Here is a 22416-nt window from a genome sequence, read left to right as displayed (position 1 = left end):
TTTTTTCTAAATATGCACAGTAACTGTTGAAAGATTCCCTAATTCTCAATCCATTGAGGTGATTAATTCATTCCCAAAACAGCAAGAAACACATCGCAAGAGACAAAACATTTCAGAAATACAGACTTTTATGTAGACAATATTTTATTTTTGAATAGTTCAAGAGTGCAAAAATGTTTTGCACACAATTGTTATTGAATCTGATGGCTGTAAAGTTGGAGTGGGGTATTTGTCTTCAAAACATTTACAAGTACTTTAGTACTTTTACGAGTACAATCTGAGAGACCTGAGTGTGTAATATGTAAATAAAGTCCTCAAAGATAACATGATGTTGATACTCGAAGTCAGACAAAAACGTCAATAGCCTTCAGTATGTTTCCTTATGATATATGCTCATCTGTTTTCATTGTTTGTCAAATATTTTAGACTCACTCTGGCAAAACTGGGCTTAATGCATGTATGTGTAAAGTGTAGTCCCAGATTAGCCTCGGCAGTCCCCCAAAACTGGGCTTAATGCATGTATGTGTAAAGTGTAGTCCCAGATTAGCCTCGGCAGTCCCCCAAAACTGGGCTTAATGCATGTATGTGTAAAGTGTAGTCCCTGATTAGCCTCGGCAGTCCCCCAAGTGAAGTCCCAGATTAGCCTCGGTAGTCCCCAACTGGGCTTAATGCATGTATGTGTAAAGTGTAGTTCCAGATTAGCCTCGGTAGTCCCCCACTGGGCTTAATGCATGTATGTGTAAAGTGTAGTCCCAGATTAGCCTCGGCAGTCCCCCAAGGCAAAACTGGGCTTAATGCATGTATGTGTAAAGTGTAGTCCCAGATTAGCCTCAGCAGTCCCCCAAGGCAAAACTGGGCTTAATGCATGTATGTGTAAAGTGTAGTTCCAGATTAGCCTCGGTAGTCCCCCAATGGGCTTAATGCATGTATGTGTAAAGTGTAGTCCCAGATTAGCCTCGGCAGTCCTCCAAGGCAAAACTGGGCTTAATGCATGTATGTGTAAAGTGTAGTCCCTGATTAGCCTCGGCAGTCCCCCAAAACTGGGCTTAATGCATGTATGTGTAAAGTGTAGTCCCAGATTAGCCTCGGTAGTCCCCCACTGGGCTTAATGCATGTATGTGTAAAGTGTAGTCCCTGATTAGCCTCGGCAGTCCCCCAAGGCAAAACTGGGCTTAATGCATGTATGTGTAAAGTGTAGTCCCAGATTAGCCTCGGTAGTCCCCCAAAACTGGGCTTAATGCATGTATGTGTAAAGTGTAGTCCCTGATTAGCCTCGGCAGTCCCCCAATGGGCTTAATGCATGTATGTGTAAAGTGTAGTCCCAGATTAGCCTCGGTAGTCCCCAACTGGGCTTAATGCATGTATGTGTAAAGTGTAGTCCCAGATTAGCCTCGGAAGTCCCCCAAAACTGGGCTTAATGCATGTATGTGTAAAGTGTAGTCCCAGATTAGCCTCGGTAGTCCCCAACTGGGCTTAATGCATGTATGTGTAAAGTGTAGTCCCTGATTAGCCTCACTGGGCTTAATGCATGTATGTGTAAAGTGTAGACCCAGATTAGCCTCGGCAGTCCCCCACTGGGCTTAATGCATGTATGTGTAAAGTGTAGTCCCAGATTAGCCTCGGAAGTCCCCCAAGGCTAATCAGGTAAAACATTTGCCGCTTTTATGGGTTATTTATTGTTTAATGAAAGTCTCTTCTTAGCCAACATCCAGTTAAGATGGAAAGTGTCTTCCCTGATTAGCCTGTGCAGACTTCACAATTCATTACAGTTGGACGACAAAGGAAATGTTGCTTGGTATTTGCTGTCAGTATCATGGCATCCTTTTTTGAGTTCCTGGCTGCTGATTTACTTTTGTTCTCTCTTTTTGTTGTTCTAATTATGATTTTTTTATAAATTGACATATCTTTTATATATTTTTTTTTCTTAGTCAGGAGTTTACTTTACTTATTTGAATATGAAGCAAACATGTTTGAATTATATGAATTTTCCAAAGAAAAGAGTCAATTTGCCAAACTGTGAACCATTTAACTTGAATGTTTTCCCTTTGATATTGTCCATGTCTTTGTCAGTGACCAGTTATGTACTTTGATGAGTTCAAATTCATAGATTGTCTCCCTTACAAATATGAAAATGAACTCCATTTACGATTTTTTTCCCTTTGACATATTTCAGCTCTGTGTCAGCGGCCAGTTATGCCCCTTCATGTGTTCGGCTAAACTGATTTTCTCCATTAGATATATGTAATTATTATACATTTAGCATGAGTTTTCTCCCCTTGATATTTCTATTCTCTGTGTCAGTGACCAATTATCTCTCTTTGACATTTTCCAGCTCTGTGGCTGTGGCCAGTTATCTCCCTTTTACAATATCCAGCTCTGTTTTAGTAGCCATTTTTTTTTATCTCCCTCTGTCATTGTCAAGCTTTTTTCAGTGACCAATTATCTCTCTTTGACTTTTTTCCAGCCCTGTGCCAGTGACCAATTATCTCAAATTGACATTTTCCAGTTCTGTCTCAGATTTTAATTATCTCCCTTTGACATTTTCCATCTGTGTGTCAGTGACCATTTATCTTCCATTGACATTTTCCAGCTCTTTGTCAGTGACCAATTACCTCCCTTTGATATTTTCCAGCTCTGTGTCAGTGGTCAATTATCTCCCTTTACGATTGTTAAAGGACCTTCTAGATCTTGGCAGCTACACTTACAAGGTAAGTAGTTTGCAGGTATACAATTCTAGTGCAAGAGATATGTTGAACATACAAAATATGAAACTCTAGGAAAACAAGGCTTTATGCATGTGCGTAAACTGTCGTCCCAGATAAGCCTATGCAGTCTGCATAAGAAAATCTGGGTTGACACTTTACGCATATGCATTAAGCCCAGTTTTCCAATAACATGGCTAATTGACCTTTTTTTTTTTAAGGCACACAATTAGGTCATTTTTTTGTTTCTTTATGGCCTTCCCTTAATTTCACCTTCAGTGATCACATCTAGTAATTTATGTATGTTTTTATTCTATTCGTTAATATTATTTTTCTATCCATCAAGACCTTTTTGTCCAAAGAAATTGTATGTCAAATCATTTTGACATTCTGAAATTTAGTGGGAAAATCATCTTTGTCTGTGTAACTATTATTCACCACCACTTATACTGGTTACACTTATTTACAGTAAGATAAATGCATTTGATAATTGCTAATAGTGACACAGTCTAATCAATTGACACAAGTGCAGGTTCAAAATTAAAGTCCTGAGTGATCTGAAAATACCAGTGGCTAAAAGGGACTTGTTCACAGATGTTTGAAAAATGTCATTGAATATGTCAAACAAATATTTAGTGTTTTGAATAATCTTATTTAATTATAATAGAAATAGCAATAAAACAGTTGAATAAAATGTTAAACCTTCCTCAGGTTTGAAACAAGGGGCCTCTTGAAGCTAATGCTAATTTGCTACCACTGCGCCATGCACGCTTTATACTTATTTGCGGAACATTAACACTATCTTAATACTCAACGTATTTTCCAAATTATCAATGAAAAGAGTTGCAAATGCATTATTATTTTACTGATTTTGGAATGATGATTTTCCATTAAAGAAACAATATTTAAAATAAAATTCCTTGTCGGGAGTGTTATTAGGCTTGTTTAAAGCATAACACATACATTCTTTTTTCATCCATATCAATTATTTTGAAAAACTTAATTTTACCATACCGTGAACAAGTTTCTTTAATGGCAAAGGTTTAAAATAGTGGTCTATCAGGGTCAGTTTACAATTATTTTTTTCATTTCAATCTTAACCCTTTTCCTAAATGGCTTTTGCAACCAGCATAAAACCAGAACAGTCTGCTTGCTGCTCATCAGTATCTAAGGTTTTGAGATGAAGCCTGAACAACTTGAAGCCAGTAAGAAAGATCTTAAATTAAATATAACTTTCTAAGTGACTAAAAATGCATGAAAATACGTGTCTAAGTGGTAAAGGCTTAACTTAATATTTTATTTACAGAAGGACATCCGTGAACTCCCAGTGACCTTTGAGAACAGGCGTGAAACCTGGTAAGTGAAGGGGTTTCACTCAGAGGGGGTAATCATGTGATAAAAAAGATGGGGACGCCCATGCCGAAGCAGGTTTTTTTCTCACTGCAATTATTTTTTTTGCCTCACAAAATTACGGCTCTGGATAAGAAAATTTGCAGTGAGTAAAGTTGAGATAAAGAGCAAATATTAATAAGAAATAAACGATTATCATTTGTTTGCTGACTTCGCTGGAAATGAGCGCCATTTAAACTATTTATACAAGTAATCAAGGGTATAAAAACGGTGAAAAATACCTGTCTCGGCATGGAGGATGCCATCTTGTACCCGCTCTGGCACTTTTTTGTCTTTGATATACTGGGTAATACCGGTTTCAGTTTGGCCGTCTTTAAGGCGGAATGTCGTATTTCATTTACAGGGCATATCTTGCAAACTGTTTGAGGTTACTTCAAACTTCACTGGTAAATTGATATAATGGAGAGGGAAATGCAGCGCACAAGAACCATATCTGTTGCCCTCATATTGTTAGAGTTACTGCCCTTTGTAATTTGTGTACTTAACTTTTGTCAGAAGCTCATTTAGAAAACTAAATGAGGTATCAGCTTTAAAAGTCATAGGTAGATAAATCTCATTGAAGGACTGAGCAGTGCACAATAGCCATAACTCTTGCTTCCATTATTTCAGAGTTATTGCCTTCTGTTTATTTTTTGTTTTTAAGTGCACAACCGTCATAACTCTTGCCCCCATAATTTAAGAGTAATTGCCCTTCACTTATTTGAAAATCTAAAAGCAGTATCAACTTGAAACTTCATAGGAGGATATATGTTCCCATTTGCCGGAAGTGCAATGTATTAGAAATTAGCTTTCTTTTCTTAGCAAGCCTGTTTTCAGAGACAACCCATGGAATTGTCATAGCCAGCTCGTCTGCTGTCTGCCGTCCGCACTGTGCTTAAACCTTAACATTGGCTCTAAAATCAAAGTGCTTCCACCTACAACTTTGAAACTACATATGTTGCTGCACCTTGATGAGTTCTACATGCCACACCTATTTGTGGGTCACTAGGTCAAAGGTCAAGGTCACTGTGACCTCTAATATAAAAAAATTAAAATAATAATTCTTCTGACTAGCTTTTATTTATTCAAAACTGCACCGCAGCCCAGCATTGGCATCCGCTTTGCAGTGCTCTTGTTTTTTAATAGTTATTGCCTTTTGTCAGCTAATATACTTAAAGTTTGTCTGCCCAAGGCCTTGAAAGCTAAAAAGGTATAGGCTAGAATCATGTAGATATCATAAAGGGGATGTGCAGTACACAAGAGCCACAACTCCATGTGAACATAGTTAACCAGGTTTTCCGAAGGAAAAAACTGGTTATTAGATTGGCGAATGCGGGCGGGCTGGCGGGCTGGCTGGCTGGCGGGCTGGCTGGCTGGCTGGCGGGCTGGCGGGCTGGCGGAATAAGCTTGTCCGGGCCATAACTATTTCGTTCATTGTCAGATTTTAAAATCATTTGGCACATTTGTTCACCATCATTGGACGGTGTGTCGCGCGAAATAATTACGTCGATATCTCCAAGGTCAAGGTCACACTTTGAGTTCAAAGGTCAAAAATGGCCATAAATGAGCTTGTCCGAGCCATAACTATGTCGTTCATCGTCAGATTTTAAAATCATTTGGCACATTTGTTCACCATCATTGGACGGTGTGTCGCGCGAAATAATTACGTCGATATCTCCAAGGTCAAGGTCACACTTTGAGTTCAAAGGTCAAAAATGGCCATAAATGAGCTTGTCCTGGCCATAACTATGTCATTCATTGTGAGATTTTAAAATCATTTGGCACATTTGTTCACCATCATGGGACGGTGTGTCCCACGAAAGATTCACGTCAATATCTCCAATGTCAAGGTCGCCACGACTAAAAATAGATTTAAAAAAAAAAAAAAAACTTACAAAGGGGGTTAATTTTTTTTGGTCATTTCAAAAGTTCAGTTTGAGTTTTCTCCCTTTATCAGATTTTTTTTTCACAATGAAAACCTGGTTTTGTGACAATTTTGTCCCTTGTTTTAGATATAGTTCCCTTTCTTTATTAATTACACTAAGTTTTGACTTGTGCACATGGTGACAAAATCTGACTTCTTTTCTGAGTCCTACGTGACCAGGTTCAATCCCAATTCCTGCAAGAATGTGAATTTCAGGTCGGTGACTTCCGGCTTTCCCCCCTCTATACAAGACCACACCAAAGTTAAAAATTGATCAGTAACAGCTTAATTGCTTGAAATCGCAGCTTTACTTCAACATATTTTCGGACTTTCGTGAGTCTAGTAGGTTGACTGGACACACTCAAGGTCCTCACCTTATGCAGCCTCAGGCATGGAAGGACCTCGTAAACTTTGAAATACATACACACAGAACCAATTTTAACAATAAGCAACAATACTCTCTGTTGTCTCTTTAAGGCTTGACCTAACCAAACTGAAGTCATACTCACTGGATATTTATAATCGCCGTTGGCAACGTCTAGAGGAGGACGTAATCCAGCGTCTGAAACACGCCACTGAGAAAACCACAATCCACAGAAGATTCGTGATCTACATCGACGGGGGTACGACAAAGTGTTGTTTTCCACACGTTTATTTCAAGATTGCAAACAAATGCATATACAGTTTGAAAAATACCACAATAATCAGGGGTACGATTCTCATTTCAGCTGATTTCCTCCCTTTCAATAAGAAAAATATAATTATAATTAGTTCTTAACTTTGCTGGATCTATATTTATATATGATGGGTTGAGTTAAACCCTTAATACACAGACATAAAAAACTCTTAAACATTATACACAGGTACAACGAAGTTGATCAGGAAGGACTTGGCCGATAGACTTCTTAGTTGGGCTAGGGGCGTGAATAAATCCAAGAGTTCAAAGAAGAGGCCATACGATTTGGTCAAGATCGCAGGTATTACAGTAATGGTAGTCGAGTCTCGCTGTAGGAAAATGGGGTTTAATGCATGTGAGTATTGGGTACGACACTTTCCGCCTAAAATGGATTTTCTCTAAGAAGAGACTTCTTTTAAACAAGAAATACCATTAAAGCAGAAAGTGGCCTCTCTGATAAGTCTTTGTCGTCTGCTTGGGCATATCTGGGACACTGTGCACAAGCATTAAGCCCATTTTTTCCTTGAGAGGGTTACGATAAAGTTGATAAAGAAGAACTTGGCTGATCCACTGCTCAATTGGGTGAGGGGTGTTTTTAAGGCCAAGAAGTTTAACTAGAGACCATATTATTTGGTCAATATTACAGGTATCACGGTAATGGTTGGATAGTGTAACTGTAATAGTCATTCCTGACTAGCCTGCGAGGATGACACTTTCCTTTGTACCTGGATTTTTGCTAAAAAAACACTTCCTTTAAAAGAAAAAAAAACAGGCAAGAGTCTTTCCTGCAAACTGCACGTGCTAATTTGTGATGACACTTTGTGCACAAGCATTAAGCCCCATTTTTCATGAGAGGTGCTTGACAAAGTTGATAAGGAAGGACGTGGCTAATGGACTGCTTATGTGGGTGAGGGTTGTTACTAAGGCCAAGAAGTTTTAAAAGAGACCGCACAATTTGTTTGGATAACAGGTATCACAGTAATGATTGGGTAGTGTAAATGTTATTGTTGTCCCTGATTAGCCTGCGCAGATTACACTTTCCATTGTTACTGGATTTTTGCTAAGAAAAGACTTCCTTTAAAAGAAGAAAAACATTAAAAAATCAGGAAAGTGTCTTCCCTGCAAACTGCACAGGCTAATCTGGGATGACACTTTAGGCACACGCATTAAGCGCCAATTTTCCAAAATGAGGCAAAAATGTAATTTTATTGAAGGGTTGAACTGGTGTTCTGGATATGGTGTCAGCCTTACTAGAGGGAGGTTCCAGGTTTGATCCCCATCTCAGACGCATTTTCACGATTATTATACTCAAAGTATTGGTTCTTCCCGTGAAAGGATCTTGAGAGGCTGCGGTTTTGTTAAAATATAGCTGAAATACGCATGGTATCTACTCTTAATAAATTTAGAATCATAAAAAAAGATTTGGCATTCAGCAAAGCATTTGTCCGTCCACCACAACATTTTTCAATGGCGGACACCCGTTAAGTTCAGTTTTCACAAATCCCGGCTCATATGTACAACTGTCTGTGTCCAAACATGTCACGGGGAAATCCGTATCCATGGTATGCATCTAGAGACATTTACATTTTTATTTCACCATGCTATCTCCATACATAAAATCTGTCAAAGTTCTACTAATGTTTATTCTGTCTATGGTAGGGTTATTAGAATGGATCATTTTGTATGACAAATCTATAAAATTATGGAGTTTTCAACTTCAACCAATATCTTACCCCATACATGTTTATTCAAATAATTTGTTTACAAACCATTGATGTAAATTGTAATGCTTAAAATATTTCTCATATAACATGATCCTCCAGTGGGGAATAAACCCGGAATTTTCATATTCTACATTTGTGCTATTATATTATTTATGAAGCTGACAGTCAATTAGGTTAACACCAATTAAGACAACAATTCCATAAGATGACCCCGGTCACTTGTCACTACTCTATGGTATAATAGAGGAGAACAATCAATAAGTCTATTGTGGCATTGACATCTGAAATGCATCTTGTATAGAGAGTTTTAAGCTGATGAATTGGCAGATCATATGTGTCTTGTTCTGAGAAAACTGGGCTTAATTCATGTGCGTAAAGTGTCGTCCCAGATTAGCCTGTGCAGTCCGCACAGGCTTATCAGGGATGACACTTTCTGCTTATATGGTATTTTTAGTTTCAAGGAAGTCCCTCCTTACTGAAAATCAAGTTTAGTCGGAAAGTGTTGCCCTGATAAGCCTGTGCGGACTGCACAGGCTAAACTGGGACGACACTTTACGCACATGAATTAAGCCCAGTTTTTACAGAACAAGACATATATGATGTGTCATCTAGCAGAAATGTTAGTTTATTGTCCACTTTTGTCTTTACTTGTGCTGGTATACATGTGCTTGTTGTTTAAAACTCTGTGATTTTCAAAGAGCTGTTCAAAGGCAATGAATCTGGAATGGAATACAAATATATGATGAATATATAAGAAATTGTGAAGTTATTAAATTGGACTATTAAAAGAGTATGTTACAGATAGAGCATGAATATGTTTTTTATGAAGAAGCTAATAGAAGCAAGGGATTTTTGGGTCACATTTACAATGGATAGTATAAGTTTCGTTCCCAATTTGAGTCCTTTAATTTCCATATGAAGGTGTGGCTTCTCATTGTGTTTAAAAGAGCTTTTTGTTGGGTTTTCAAATGTGTTGAAATAAAAGGTTTTATTTGTTTTCAAATGTGTTGAAATAAGAGGTCTTGGTCTTGTTTTAAAATGTGTTGAAATAAGAGGGTTTTATTTGGTTTTTAAATGTGTTGAAATAAAAGGTTTATGTTTTGCTTTCTTATTTGTTAAAGTAATAGGTCTTAGATTGGCTTTCCAATTTATTGCAATAAAAGGTCTTCAGTGTAAAAATAATTATTGTTGAAGTTGTAATGGGAATTGTCATTATTGGTTGTTTTTCAGAGCATTATGTTTGTATGCAGTTTTATTTATAATTCTATAAGATAATATAAATGTTCCAACGTTTAGATTAGTTAGTTCATTCCCTATACAGCCTCATTCTGGGTCTATTTGGCTTAATGCATGGGCGTAAAGGTCATCCCAGTTTAGGCTTATTCCCTATACAGCCTCGTTCTGCGTCGATTAAGCTTAATGCATGGGCGTAAAGGTCATCCCAGTTTAGGCTAATTCCCTATACAGCCTCATTCTGGGTCGATTTGGCTTAATGCATGGGCATAAAGGTCATCCCAGTTTAGGCTAATTCCCTATACAGCCTCGTTCTGGGTCGATTTGGCTTAATGCATGGGCGTAAAGGTCATCCCAGTTTAGGCTTATTCCCTATACAGCCTCGTTCTGGGTAGATTTGGCTTAATGCAAGGGCGTAAAGGTCATCCCAGTTTAGGCTAATTCCCTATACAGCCTCGTTCTGGGTCGATTTGGCTTAATGCATGGGCGTAAAGGTCATCCCAGATTAGGCTAATTCCCTATACAGCCTTGTTCTGGGTCGATTTGGCTAAATGCATGGGCGTAAAGGTCATCCCAGTTTAGGCTAATTCCCTATACAGCCTCGTTCTGGGTCGATTTGGCTTAATGCATGGGCGTTAAGGTCATCCCAGTTTAGGCTAATTCCCTATACAGCCTCGTTCTGGGTCGATTTGGCTTAATGCATGGGCGTAAAGGTCATCCCAGTTTAGGCTAAATCCCTATACAGCCTCATTCTGGGTCGATTTGGCTTAATGCATGGGCGTAAAGGTCATCCCAGTTTAGGCTAATTCCCTATACAGCCTCGTTCTGGGTAGATTTGGCTTAATGCATTGGTGTAAAGGTCGTCCCAGTTTAGGCTAATTCCCTATACAGCCTCGTTCTGGGTCGATTTGGCTTAATGCATGGGCGTAAAGGTCATCCCAGTTTAGGCTAATTCCCTATACAGCCTCATTCTGGATCGATTTGGCTTAATGCATGGGCGTAAAGGTCATCCCAGTTTAGGCTAATTCCCTATACAGCCTCGTTCTGGGTCGATTTGGCTTAATGCAAGGGCGTAAAGGTCATCCCAGTTTAGGCTAATTCCCTATACAGCCTCGTTCTGGGTTGATTTGGCTTAATGCATGGGCGTAAAGGTTGTCCCAGTTCTGGGTCGATTTGGCTTAATGCATGGGCGTAAATGTCGTCCCAGTTTAGGTTAATTCCCTATACAGCCTCGTTCTGGGTCGATTTGGCTTAATGCAAGGGCGTAAAGGTCATCCCAGTTTAGGCTAATTCCCTATACAGCCTCGCACTGGGTCGATTTGGCTTAATGCATGGGCGTAAAGGTCATCCCAGTTTAGGCTATTTTATCTGCACAGGCTTATGAGTAACACTCTGTTTAAATTTTTCATTTCAAGAAGTATCTTCTAAACAAAAATCTTATAAAGGCAGGATTTGCTTGTGCTTGCCTGTGCGAACTGCACAGGTGACTCTGGGATGACACTTCATGCACATTGATTAACCTTTTCCCCTTAGATATGTATTTTGACGCATTTGTAGTCAACAAGAAAGTTGTATTTAATTAAAGACTTTTCTTACTATATTCAAATTTTAAATGCTTCATTTGCAGCCCTTAGATACTGATGAGCAGCAAACAGCATAAAACCCTGAACAGGCTGAGAGTTGCAAAAGCCATTTTCACTTTGCTTCTGAGTGGGAAAGTGTGAAGGCCAGTTTTCTCAGAAAGAAGCTAAATCTAACAGTTATTGCCCATATTCCCTAAAAGGATTTAAAAGTCATTTTCAACAAAATGATTTCACTTTGCATTAAAATTATTTGTTGTTCAAACAGCTTATTATCATGGAAGAATAGTTTTATAAGGAGGGAATAAGTTTAGTCAGTGAATCAAGATGTACAAGGGCAAAACACTTAAGAAAATAAGAGCATTTAATAACAGTAAGCAAAGGCCACTTTAAATGTCAAAGCAACTGAAATGTTAGGAATAGAAGTATTAACCAGTCTGTATTAATGTTGAACTGGTCTCGATGTACTTGCTTGTAACATGTTCTTTCTTGTAAATGATAAAATTAAAATAAGATGATCAAAATCGGTATTATCCAGTCTGCATTGGTAAATTGCTAGCAGCCTTTGCTTTACAATGGTCAAATTTGAGCCAAATTCACCTTGCGATGGTCAAATTTCAGGCCAGTTTGCTTTAACATGTCAAAACTCATCAACTCTGCCTGGGTCCAGTTTTCCAACAATGGTCAATTTTGAGCCCTGTTTGCTCTGCCTTGTCAATGTTTGCCTAGTTTGCATTGATTGGCAATTTTAAGTTAAAATCGCTCTGCCTAATCAATTTTTAGCAACGTTTGCTCTTTCTGGTTACTTTTGATCACAGTTCGTTCAGCATGGTTAAGTTTTAGCACAGTTTACTCTGTAATGGTCGATATTTTAGCCCAGTTTTCTCTACCTGTTTAATTTTGAGTTCTGTTTGCTCTACAGCGGTCAACTATTTTCCCAGTTTGCCATGCTTTTGTCAATGTGAGCCAAGTTTGATCTGGAGTTGTCATTTAAATCCCATTTTTCCCAGTATTGATCAATTTGGAGCCAGCCCTGTTTGCCCTAAAATAGTCATTTTATTTTTTATTCCATTTTCTTACTTGCAGTTGTACAGTTTGAGCCCATATTTTTATTCTATGTGTATTCTGTATAGGCAAAATTTTATTTATTTTATATGCTTTTCAGTAACAAAATCAGATGTTTGGCTTGCTGCTCTTTACTGCACAATTCGACCATTCTCTGTGAAAACAGGGTCTAATGCCAGCACAGGCTTATCTGGTACAACACTTTACCCGCAAACTTGATTTTTGCTAAGAAAAGGCTTCCTTTAAATGAAAAATATCATGGACGAAAGTGCCGTCCCTGATAAGCCTGTGTGGGACCCGCCCCATTCCTAAAGTGGTGAAAAAACACATAGGTTATTTGAGCCTTCACCATTTATTATATGACTCATTTGTAGTCCTAAAGAAATTTAAATTTAATTAAAGACCTTTCTTCCTAGATTTAAGTTTTTAATGCTTCATTTCTAACCCTTAGATACTGATGAGCAGCAAACAGCATAAAACTTAAACAGACTGCGATTTACTTGCAGGCTGTTTTGGTTTTTGCTGTTTGCGCATAGTCATTTTCACTTTGCTTCTGAGTTAAAAAGTGTAAAATAGCTCTTTTTTTGTTGTTTCAGCCGAGTCAGTGAATACTTCACCAACTTCCAATCAATCACCAGAGTCCACTGAAAACTCACAAAAGCTCGAGTTCTTTGATTCGGAAAACCTCTTGCAGGTGTGCCCGTCTGAAGTAGGGGTCGCAATAAGGGCCCTGGAGTCACACCTGCCCAAGGGACCGATAGAGATGAGGCTGCTACAGGAAAGGGATCTCCTGAAGAAGGAGCCAATCATAGCACCCGATGGTAATTGTCCTCATTACTTTAGTTTAAACCTTTTTATTATATCCCCTCAAACGAAGTTTAGGGGAGTATATATAGGAGTGAGCTTGTATGTCTGTCAGTCGGTCTGTATTAAGTGTCCGCTCTCTAATTCAAGTTGTTTTCATCTGATCTCCACCAAACTTGGCCAGATGTTGTATCTAGATAATGTCTAGGTCAAGTTCGAATATGAGTCATGCCAGGTAAAAAACTAGGTCACGGGGTCACTTAGTGCGTTTTAAACATTGAGCATGGTGTCCGCTCTCTAATTCAAGTAGTTTTCATCCGAGCTTCACCAAACTTATTCAGAAGTTGTATCTAGTTGATGTCTTGGCCAAGTTTGAATATGGGTCATGCCGGGTCAAAAACTAGGTCACAATGTCACTAGTTTAAACATTGATCATGGTGTCCGCTGTTTTTTGTAAAGACAACATGCAAAATATTCTGTGTCAATGCGGCATGTGGGGGTATTCGTCACGTCTGTGACAAAGCTCTAGTTTGAGTTGCCAACTTGTTAAAATTGTGAAATATTACTTGCAATCTTTTCAAAATTGTTAAAAAATGAGTCAGAAAGTTTTTATAAATGTGAAGATTTAGAGTCCTAAATCTTGATTTGAGTCGCAAATTTCTCTAATTTGAGGAGAAAAAAAACGGCTATTTTTTAAGATAAAAATGCTCTGTTTAATCGTGATTGCTACAGGAACCTTGTGCAAAAGACTTATCTGGTATTTGTTTCCATTAAATACTTACACTTATCCCTGGATATAGGTGACATATTCATTCCTGTTCACCTTGGATTGTAAACATCACCATTTTGTCATATGATAATTGCCAGCACATTGTTCTTATGTTCTTTTGTGTATCATACAGTAAAATCATTTGTAGTCATCAACATTTTGTGTTTTAAAATTTTGATTTCTGATGTAAAAAGAAGACTTATTTGCATTGGTCAATTTCCAATATGTTTTTAGTAAAATTTGTGGATCGGTGTACCAATGTAATCAACCGAAATTAATGTTCCACAAATAATAATGATTTTGCAGATTTTAAATTGCTTAACACAGGACACATCCAAAGTGCCATTGTATAATATTCAGGGGTTTTCCTGTTATTTAAAAAGGCCATAAAATGGACCTGATCTCAAAGAAAACAGCCCCAATCCTTATTGGAAATTCTAAACAAAAATGTTTATAGAAAGAAGTGTCTAATGATTATTATATCTAAAAAAAATCATAAACATCTAACAAAGTGTATAACTATAATTAATATGATTTTGTTCTCGTAATGTATATTATTATGCTGAGTTATATTAACAAAGTTTTTTTCCCAAATCTGTGGACTTTTAGCGTGAAATGCATTTTTTTCGAAAAAAATGGCCGGAAAATGTTAAGATGTGTAAATATTTATTGATAAAAAAAATCCAATTTGTTCCATTTTGCCAATTAAAACCTCAAAATTTTCCATTCAATCGCTTAAAAAAAATCCCAGACTCTTTTTCCAAAAATGGCTTGGAAAACCCCTGATTTTGCAGACTAGTTAAAATATGATTTGCATTTCTGAGAGCATTTATGGAATATCATATAGCTGGATAATATCTAAAATCGTTATGAAATAACAGACAATTGTTTCGTTACATTCTAGGTTACATTCCAAACTCTGTAATCCGGAAGAAGTTCAAACTAGAGAAAGCAACTCCAAGATGGACGGAGAAGGAGAAGCCATTCGAGCTAAAACCGGTTTGTGTGATTTGTTCATACCGGTTTGCTTGATTGGTTAAACCGGTTTGTGTGATTGGTTACACCTGTTTGTTTGATTGTTTAAACCTGTTTTTGTGATTGGTCATTACGGTTTGTGTAATTGGTTATACCTGTTTGTTTGATATGTTAAACCGGTTCGTGTGATTGGTCTTAACTGATTGTGTGTTTGGTTATTAACTGGTTTGTGTGGTAAAACCGGTTTGTGTGATTGGTTAAACCGGTTTGTATGATTTGTTATACCATTTTTGTGTGATTATTTATAAAGGTTTGTGTGATTGGCCTTGTTTTCCCCTGTACTATTGAATAATCTGAGCTTTGCTCTGGGAAAGTGGTGTCTCTTCTTAACAAAAATCCAGTGTAGGCGGAAAGTGAATAATCATTTAATGTACAAGTAACATTTCCAACTAATTGTAATATTTTATTGAATTTAAGTTTCTTCTAAGACAGAAGTTTTGTATTATGATTACTGAAATAGGCTTTCAGAGGCACAAGTACCAAATAGAAAAACTTTTATTGAAAAAGAAAACATAAATTATTAAATATATTTTTCTAAAAAAAATTGCTAACGCATAATTCAACATATTCATCAGATATATACATGATACAATAGGATAATTCAACATATTGATCAGATATATACATGATATAATAGGATAATTCAACATATTGATCAGATATATACATGATATAATAGGATAATTCAACATACTGATCAGATATATACATGATATAATAGGATAATTCAACATATTGATCAGATATATACATGATATAATAGGATAATTCAACATATTGATCAGATATATACATGATATAATAGGATAATTCAACATATTGATCAGATATATATATGATATAATATTAATGCATCTCAATAATTGCTTAACATATAATACACATGGAACCGTATATTAATTATAAGATTTGTTTACATGGCGAAACTGACATGAAGCGAGACAAAAGAACAAATCATCATCACCATAGATAGTTGTCATACATTGTACTATCTTACGATCATTAAACATTTCATTTGAAAATAAATGTCATTAAAAGTAAAAAATATATGTTCATTTCTTGACCTAGAAATAAAGTTGTTAAACTTAATGCGTCATTCATAGAAAAATTTGAAATTACATTTATAACAGCGTTTAAGGCAATGTTTGTTCCACTAGAAGTGCTATTTCAATTTCATAACAATGATTTTATTGCTATCTTGCATCCCCACGATGATCTGGTGACTGTTGGAGTTGTAACAGACAGACAAAGGGTCGCTCACTCCCTCTTTCTGTGAAGCTAGAGTGGCCAGTTTCGTTCTCCCCTCACGATCCATCTGAATGACAGTATTGGAGCGCCATCCAACGACAATGACTTGCCCTATAGGTGTGACATGTAAATTCGAGGGCTCATTCAGTTCAGGGTCAGTGTACGTTGATAGCAGGCTGCCATCTGTGGCCAGTGTGAGCACCTTGTGCTGGTGGTGGTTGGTGACATAGATCCTGTCACCAGTAGGACTCACTGCACATAAGTGCACTACAAATCATAGAACATGTTATGTATTAACACATGATTATTAAAGACATTAACACTTAAAAAAAATTCTCCTCAAAGTTCATTATAGTTTAAAATATCCACAGTAGCGATTATATTGTATGTTTAAATATTTACATATATACTAGTATACATATGTTTTTACAATATGTTCCATATGTTCAATATTCAACAATATTTACAATACATTTACCAGTAAGTTTATCTGATCCATCCTCATAAAGCATTTTCACAAGTGCCCAAGTCAGTGTGTAGTGGTAGAGAGCTCGGCCAGACGTGATATACAATGCTCCCTTATGGTGGGTAATGCCATTAGCAACATGTGGTAACTTTAACTTCCTCCCTTTCACCAGCTGCCCATTGCTCACAGACATAAACTGCACACCAGATTTACCAAGAGTCACAGCCACCTCACTGGATGTTATTGGGCAAATGTTACAAGGAGAATCAGCCACATCACAATGACTGGACACATTGTAATTCTGATCCAACAGTTTTAATTTCTTATTTCTGAAATCTGCAACAATGACATGACCACTAGGCAGGCTGCAAATGCCGGTGATAGAGCAAGTCTTTGTGTCACTTGATATTTTCACATTATATTCCGACTTTCTCTTCACTGTCAACACCTGGTTTGGATTCATCTTGAGTGTGAGAATCTTTCCAAGACTGGGCTGTTTAGTCAGGTACTGGTCAATGTCAATGTTTGCCTTGAATATTATGGAACTCTGAACCTTGACTGAGTTCTCCTTTAGATATGACTCTGACTCGAGTATCTTGTCAAAGCATTTCCTGCTGGCTATGAACTCAATGTCCTTCTTGCTCTTATCACATAGGCCCTGTACAGCCTCACTGAGTTGTTGCAATTCATACTTCAGTCGGCTGCAGTTGTCAACATCTTTTTTGAGAGAGGTTTGCAGTGTAGACCTTATTGTATCTAGTTCTTTCAAAGTTGAATTTTCTAGTCCATCCAAATCAGCATTTAATTTCTTACGCACATCTCTGATTTCTTGCAGTTTTTCGCTATATGATCCCTCCACGATATGAATGCCTGCCTCTTGTGATCTCTTAAACTTATTTAGATCGGCAAGAATTACTTGAATTTTGTTTGACAACTGCCGGATATCCACTGACAGATTTTTGACTGATTCAGAAATTAGAGCCACATTCGTACATTGTCTGAAATAGCAACATAAATCCTTACTATCCATTATCAAATTGACATAAAAAATATCTCGGTGAAATTCAAACAATTGGTCGAATTGATTATATTTCAACAAAGGTTTTTATAATTAGTTTGAGTCTAATTTAGTCTAAAGTAGTCTACTACCAGTTTAAAACCCTTATAAAATAAAAAATTTACACTACAAAAAAAACATATTTTGTGATTTAGATGTCTGGAAAAAAATGTCTTCTAATATAAAATATTTAATAATTGTTTAAAAACAATTATTAAAATGATTTAAACAAGTAAACTACGCGTATGAAACTGCTTCTTAATTTTGATATTGTATTGATACAAGTTTTATCCACCTACTTTTTACAAATGTGGTCACCTTCAACTTCCTATAAGTGTGTAATAGTGTCACTTACCTGTGATTCACTAAAAGACAATCAGAGCAGCACAGCTGACTGTGGTCCTGGCAGAACATTTTCAGTGTCTCGCTGTTGTGAACATCACATTTCAGTAGCAAATCCTCCGTTGTCTTTGTTAAAGGCCATTTATTTGATTCTCCTCTTCCATATGTTACATGGTTTACAAACATTTGATCGTGGTGATAAAGGCATGTTTGACAGAAACACTTCAAACATGTTTCACAAAAGAAATCAGCACTTATTTCGATATTTTTACTTTCGCAAGCAACACAAGAATAGTCCTTCACAAAGTCTGAACTGTCATTAACTGAATCTACAGATGTTGCCATTTTCAATAGATATTGTGGACTGACCTCTGATTAAAAAGTTGTGTCTTCACTATGAGTTTGACTATTAATATGAAATACGACGATGTTATAAAAATCTAAATGTGTTGCATGAAGGCACGCAGAGTTTTAAATTAGTATAATAATGTACCTTACTTATAACTGGTAATGGCTGAATTATATTGCCCTGTTAAGCAGAAAATCCACTTAAAAACACAATGAAGTACAAAGTCCATAAAAAATAACAATGAGATATTGTTTATAGAGTGTTTAACACTTTTCAGAGGACAGGGTAATTACCGTTTTCTCAGAATGGGTGACAATTTATATACATGTGGTCAGTAAAAGGGCATTGTTCACATATTTTCAAATGTTAAAAAAAGTTTTTGTTTTGTTTAATTTTAACAAATGTCCAATATTTGGAGTTATAGTGCAAGATAATATTTAAGGCAAGAAAAAATAGTGATAAAAATGACTTGTCCAAAAAGCTGGATCTTGAACTTTTGAAAGCCAAATTCAATGTGCTACCATTTAACTGAGGATTTTAAACTTTTAAACAAACAGTCAAACAATAACTCATACACATATTTCCAATTTTTGTAATGATTTTGTTTGATGATCGTCCATAAATGATCCAATATTTTTCTTAGTACTGAATGTCATTTTGCTTGTTTTGAAACAATTAATGGCTACTTCTTTTTATACAATCGCTTGCAAATTTTAACAACTCAGAATTTCTTATCAGAATCACGAGCAATATGTAGGACAAAAATGTCAACTTCAGAATCAACCATGTCATAATTAAGGAAGTCAGTCACACAATTGTGTTAGATCTGGATCTTAGTAAACCCCATGTGATATTCATCTGCATTTCAGAGTTAGAAATCAACATCAAATCAATTGAGAAAGGAGAAAATCAATTTTAGTGCTTAACCCTTTTCCCTATAAGAAGCAAAGTGAAATTTTGCAGTCTGTTCAGGTTTAATGCTGTTTGCTGCTCGTCAGTATCTAAGGGTTGGAAATGAAGTCTTTAAAACTTGAATTCAACTGTAAGAAAGGTATTTAATTAAATTTAACTTTGTAAGGGACTACAAATTCATCAAAATACGTATCTAAGTGGTAAAGGGTTAATAAACATACCAAAAACCAACTTTGCCATAATAAATGAAAATGTTTTTGGTAGATTTAGATACCGATAATACTAAGAAAATGCACGTTATATAAAGCCTTATGATGGAAGTCAATGGTGAACAGGTCCCTTTTAAATATTGTTGTATAAAATTGTTTAAAAATTATAACCCGCTGACTGGTATAGAAAGCAGCACCCTTTTCAGTCATGCCAGTGCAGTAGAAAATGACCTAACGGCCACTTGAGAATAACAGTCAACTGCAGACAATGGTCAGTCTGGATTCCCCTTCGGTGAAAATCACTCTATATTACAGTTGAGAATAACGGTAAATTGTCCATAACGGCCAACGGCCACTTTATTATACTCCGAAAGACATGTTTGAACTGAAAACAATGGTCAAGCAACAGTAGTTTTCGATTCGCGAAAATTTAAAACACAGCACATCATTTGTCCGTCTATATTGCGGGTAAAGCATCTGGTATTGGTAATTGCCTTTGATAGTTCTATGATCAAAAGTCATGTTGGAACTGATAACAACGGTCACGCATCAGTTGTTTTGAGTCCCGAAATTAAGAACAAGAACTAAACAGGTGCACATAACAATAAGAATGTGTATAAGTAGCAATTATCGGCTGCATTCATAACGACAAAGCATGAGCGCGTGACAAAGTTAATAAATCTTTATAGCTGATAAGATGTTAAAACAACACTAAGCTGTTGAGTGTTGTTATAAGAAGGTGATAAAAAGGATTAGTGATTATCTATTCAGGAAAAATGTATACAGAATTGCAATTTTTATAACAAACTAAATATTTTTAACCAGATTTTGGCGTCTTTTTCTTTGAATTAGAACGATGCACTTATACCGTACTGTCGGTTTATGCCAGTGAATCCGCTTTTATAATTGTTTGAATGTGACGTCAATGACACGTTACAATCTTTATTTAAAAATACATCCCAATGAATGTAATACCAACTGTAGGATTTATTGAATAAACGTACTATCAGTTTATGACAGCGAATCCGCTTTTTAACCAGGTTTTCCGAAGGAAAAAACTGGTTATTAGATTGGCGAATGAGGGCGGGCTGGCTGGCGGGCGGGCGGAACAAGCTTGTCCGGGCCATAACTATGTCGTTCATTGTCAGATTTTAAAATCATTTGGCACATTTGTTCACCATCATTGGACGGTGTGTCGCGCAAAATAATTACGTCGATATCTCCAAGGTCAAGGTCACACTTTGAGTTCAAAGGTCAAAAATGGCCATAAATGAGCTTGTCCTGGCCATAACTATGTCATTCATTGTGAGATTTTAAAATCATTTGCCACATTTGTTCACCATCATGGGACGGTGTGTCGCACGAAAGAATCACGTCAATATCTCCAATGTCAAGGTCGCCACGACTAAAAATAGATTTTTTTTTTAAACAAACTTACAAAGGGGGTTAATTTTGTTTGTTCATTTCAAAAGTTCAGTTTGAGTTTTCTCCCTTTATTAGATTTTTTTTCACAATGAAAACCTGGTTTTGTGACAATTTTGTCCCTTGTAAGACTTGTTTGGTCGTGACTTCAATGGCATGTGACAAGCTTTATTTTCTGAATGAACAAGATGCATGAGTAAACAACTTGCAGTATACTTGCGTTGATAAAGTCATTTATTTAGTTTAAAAATATTAAATTAAATCAATTTATAAGATATTATAATGTATTTTTAATGTAAGTTAATTATGTTATTAGGCTTAGTTATTGGCAATGAACCTTCGTTTCACACTGTATGCAAACGACTGGGTGGGGTAACGACGTAGAAATACTCCTAACTGACCAACCATCTAAACATTGTGATCCGAAAACAACAGTCACCTGTGGACAATGGCCAATTTGGTCATTTCCCTTGACTGACCGCTGTTCTCAGGTTTGACTGTATTAAAGTCTCAACAATAAATAAAATTCTTTTAAAATAAGATTTTGGGTGTTAATGTTGGTGAGTGTTGAACGATATAGTCAGCTTTATCAATCAGATCAGAGATCATAGTTGTTTTTATAGATGGAGTTCTTAGCTGCATCATACCCAGATCAATAACAATGTTTTACTCTAGTTTTGGTAACTTATTTCTCATAATTAGATACTTTTAATAATGTATCAAAAGATGAAAAACAGAAACACCATGTGAAAATGAAATAAACACTAAACGCAAATGATCCATACACGTTAAAATATTTATACCCGCTTTCTTTATAAGAGCTGTTTTTGTTGTTTCCCGTAAATAGCTATTTGACTCTATAAGCTTTCGCCTTGTGAATTATCATGATCATTCTAAATATGTTAGCCAATCTCGTGTAATTCTTCTTATGAAATAAATTAAAAATGGTATCTATAATGTTTTTTCTAAAACACATTAAGGATCTATTGTTTACCTTTCATGTGTGCATGAATATCTTTTTTTAAGGTATTTCTGGTCTAAGAATAATTAGCCTAAATAAATGTGATAGCCTTGAAATAACAATGTTCAGACAGGCTGACCAAACACAGACCATGAAACTGTGTGAGATGGATTGTGCATGTCCGCCATTAAAACAGAGGTCCTTATTGCCCAGCTGGAACAACGGCTTTTGTAAAACCCAATGCTTAAACATGTTTAAAGTTCAAGTACAAAAAACAATGTATTTTGTAAACAAAAATTTATCAGCATAGGCAACAACAATACATATATGATATAAACTATACGAATACACAGATGCAATATGAATAAATAAATATGAGAAAATAGCCTTAACCTATTTATGCCTAGCATCTAGAAAAAAGGCCTTGGCAAACAGCGTAGACCCAGATGAGACGCCGCATGATGTGGCGTCTCATCAGGGTTTGCGCTGTTTCCTTAAAGGTATTTCTGTAAGAAATACTCTAAATATAGAAACTAATATACTAGACAT

At 36.4% G+C, this 22416-nt stretch overlaps 1 protein-coding gene and 1 long non-coding RNA gene across 2 annotated transcripts in view; both read left to right on the top strand.

Annotated features, from left to right (window-relative positions):
- LOC127847188 (uncharacterized) overlaps positions 1–22416 on the top strand; it is a 210548-nt gene that overhangs the window by 92058 nt on the left and 96074 nt on the right. Inside the window, exons 25-30 of the mRNA XM_052378911.1 lie at positions 2633–2708; positions 4009–4058; positions 6493–6638; positions 6879–6992; positions 12890–13114; positions 14771–14865. Of these exons, the coding sequence (XP_052234871.1) occupies positions 2633–2708; positions 4009–4058; positions 6493–6638; positions 6879–6992; positions 12890–13114; positions 14771–14865 (706 nt within the window). The remainder of the gene's footprint in view (positions 1–2632; positions 2709–4008; positions 4059–6492; positions 6639–6878; positions 6993–12889; positions 13115–14770; positions 14866–22416) is intronic.
- Positions 5374–6036, top strand: LOC127847225 (uncharacterized). Its single transcript, XR_008033867.1, has 2 exons — positions 5374–5637; positions 5800–6036. It is a non-coding gene; the product is annotated as an uncharacterized LOC127847225 (long non-coding RNA).

This window comes from Dreissena polymorpha, chromosome 10 (assembly GCF_020536995.1).
Source record: "Dreissena polymorpha isolate Duluth1 chromosome 10, UMN_Dpol_1.0, whole genome shotgun sequence".
Taxonomy (NCBI): domain Eukaryota; kingdom Metazoa; phylum Mollusca; class Bivalvia; order Myida; family Dreissenidae; genus Dreissena; species Dreissena polymorpha.
Note: the sequence above shows the minus strand (reverse complement) of the source record. Positions and strands in the feature narration are given on the sequence as shown.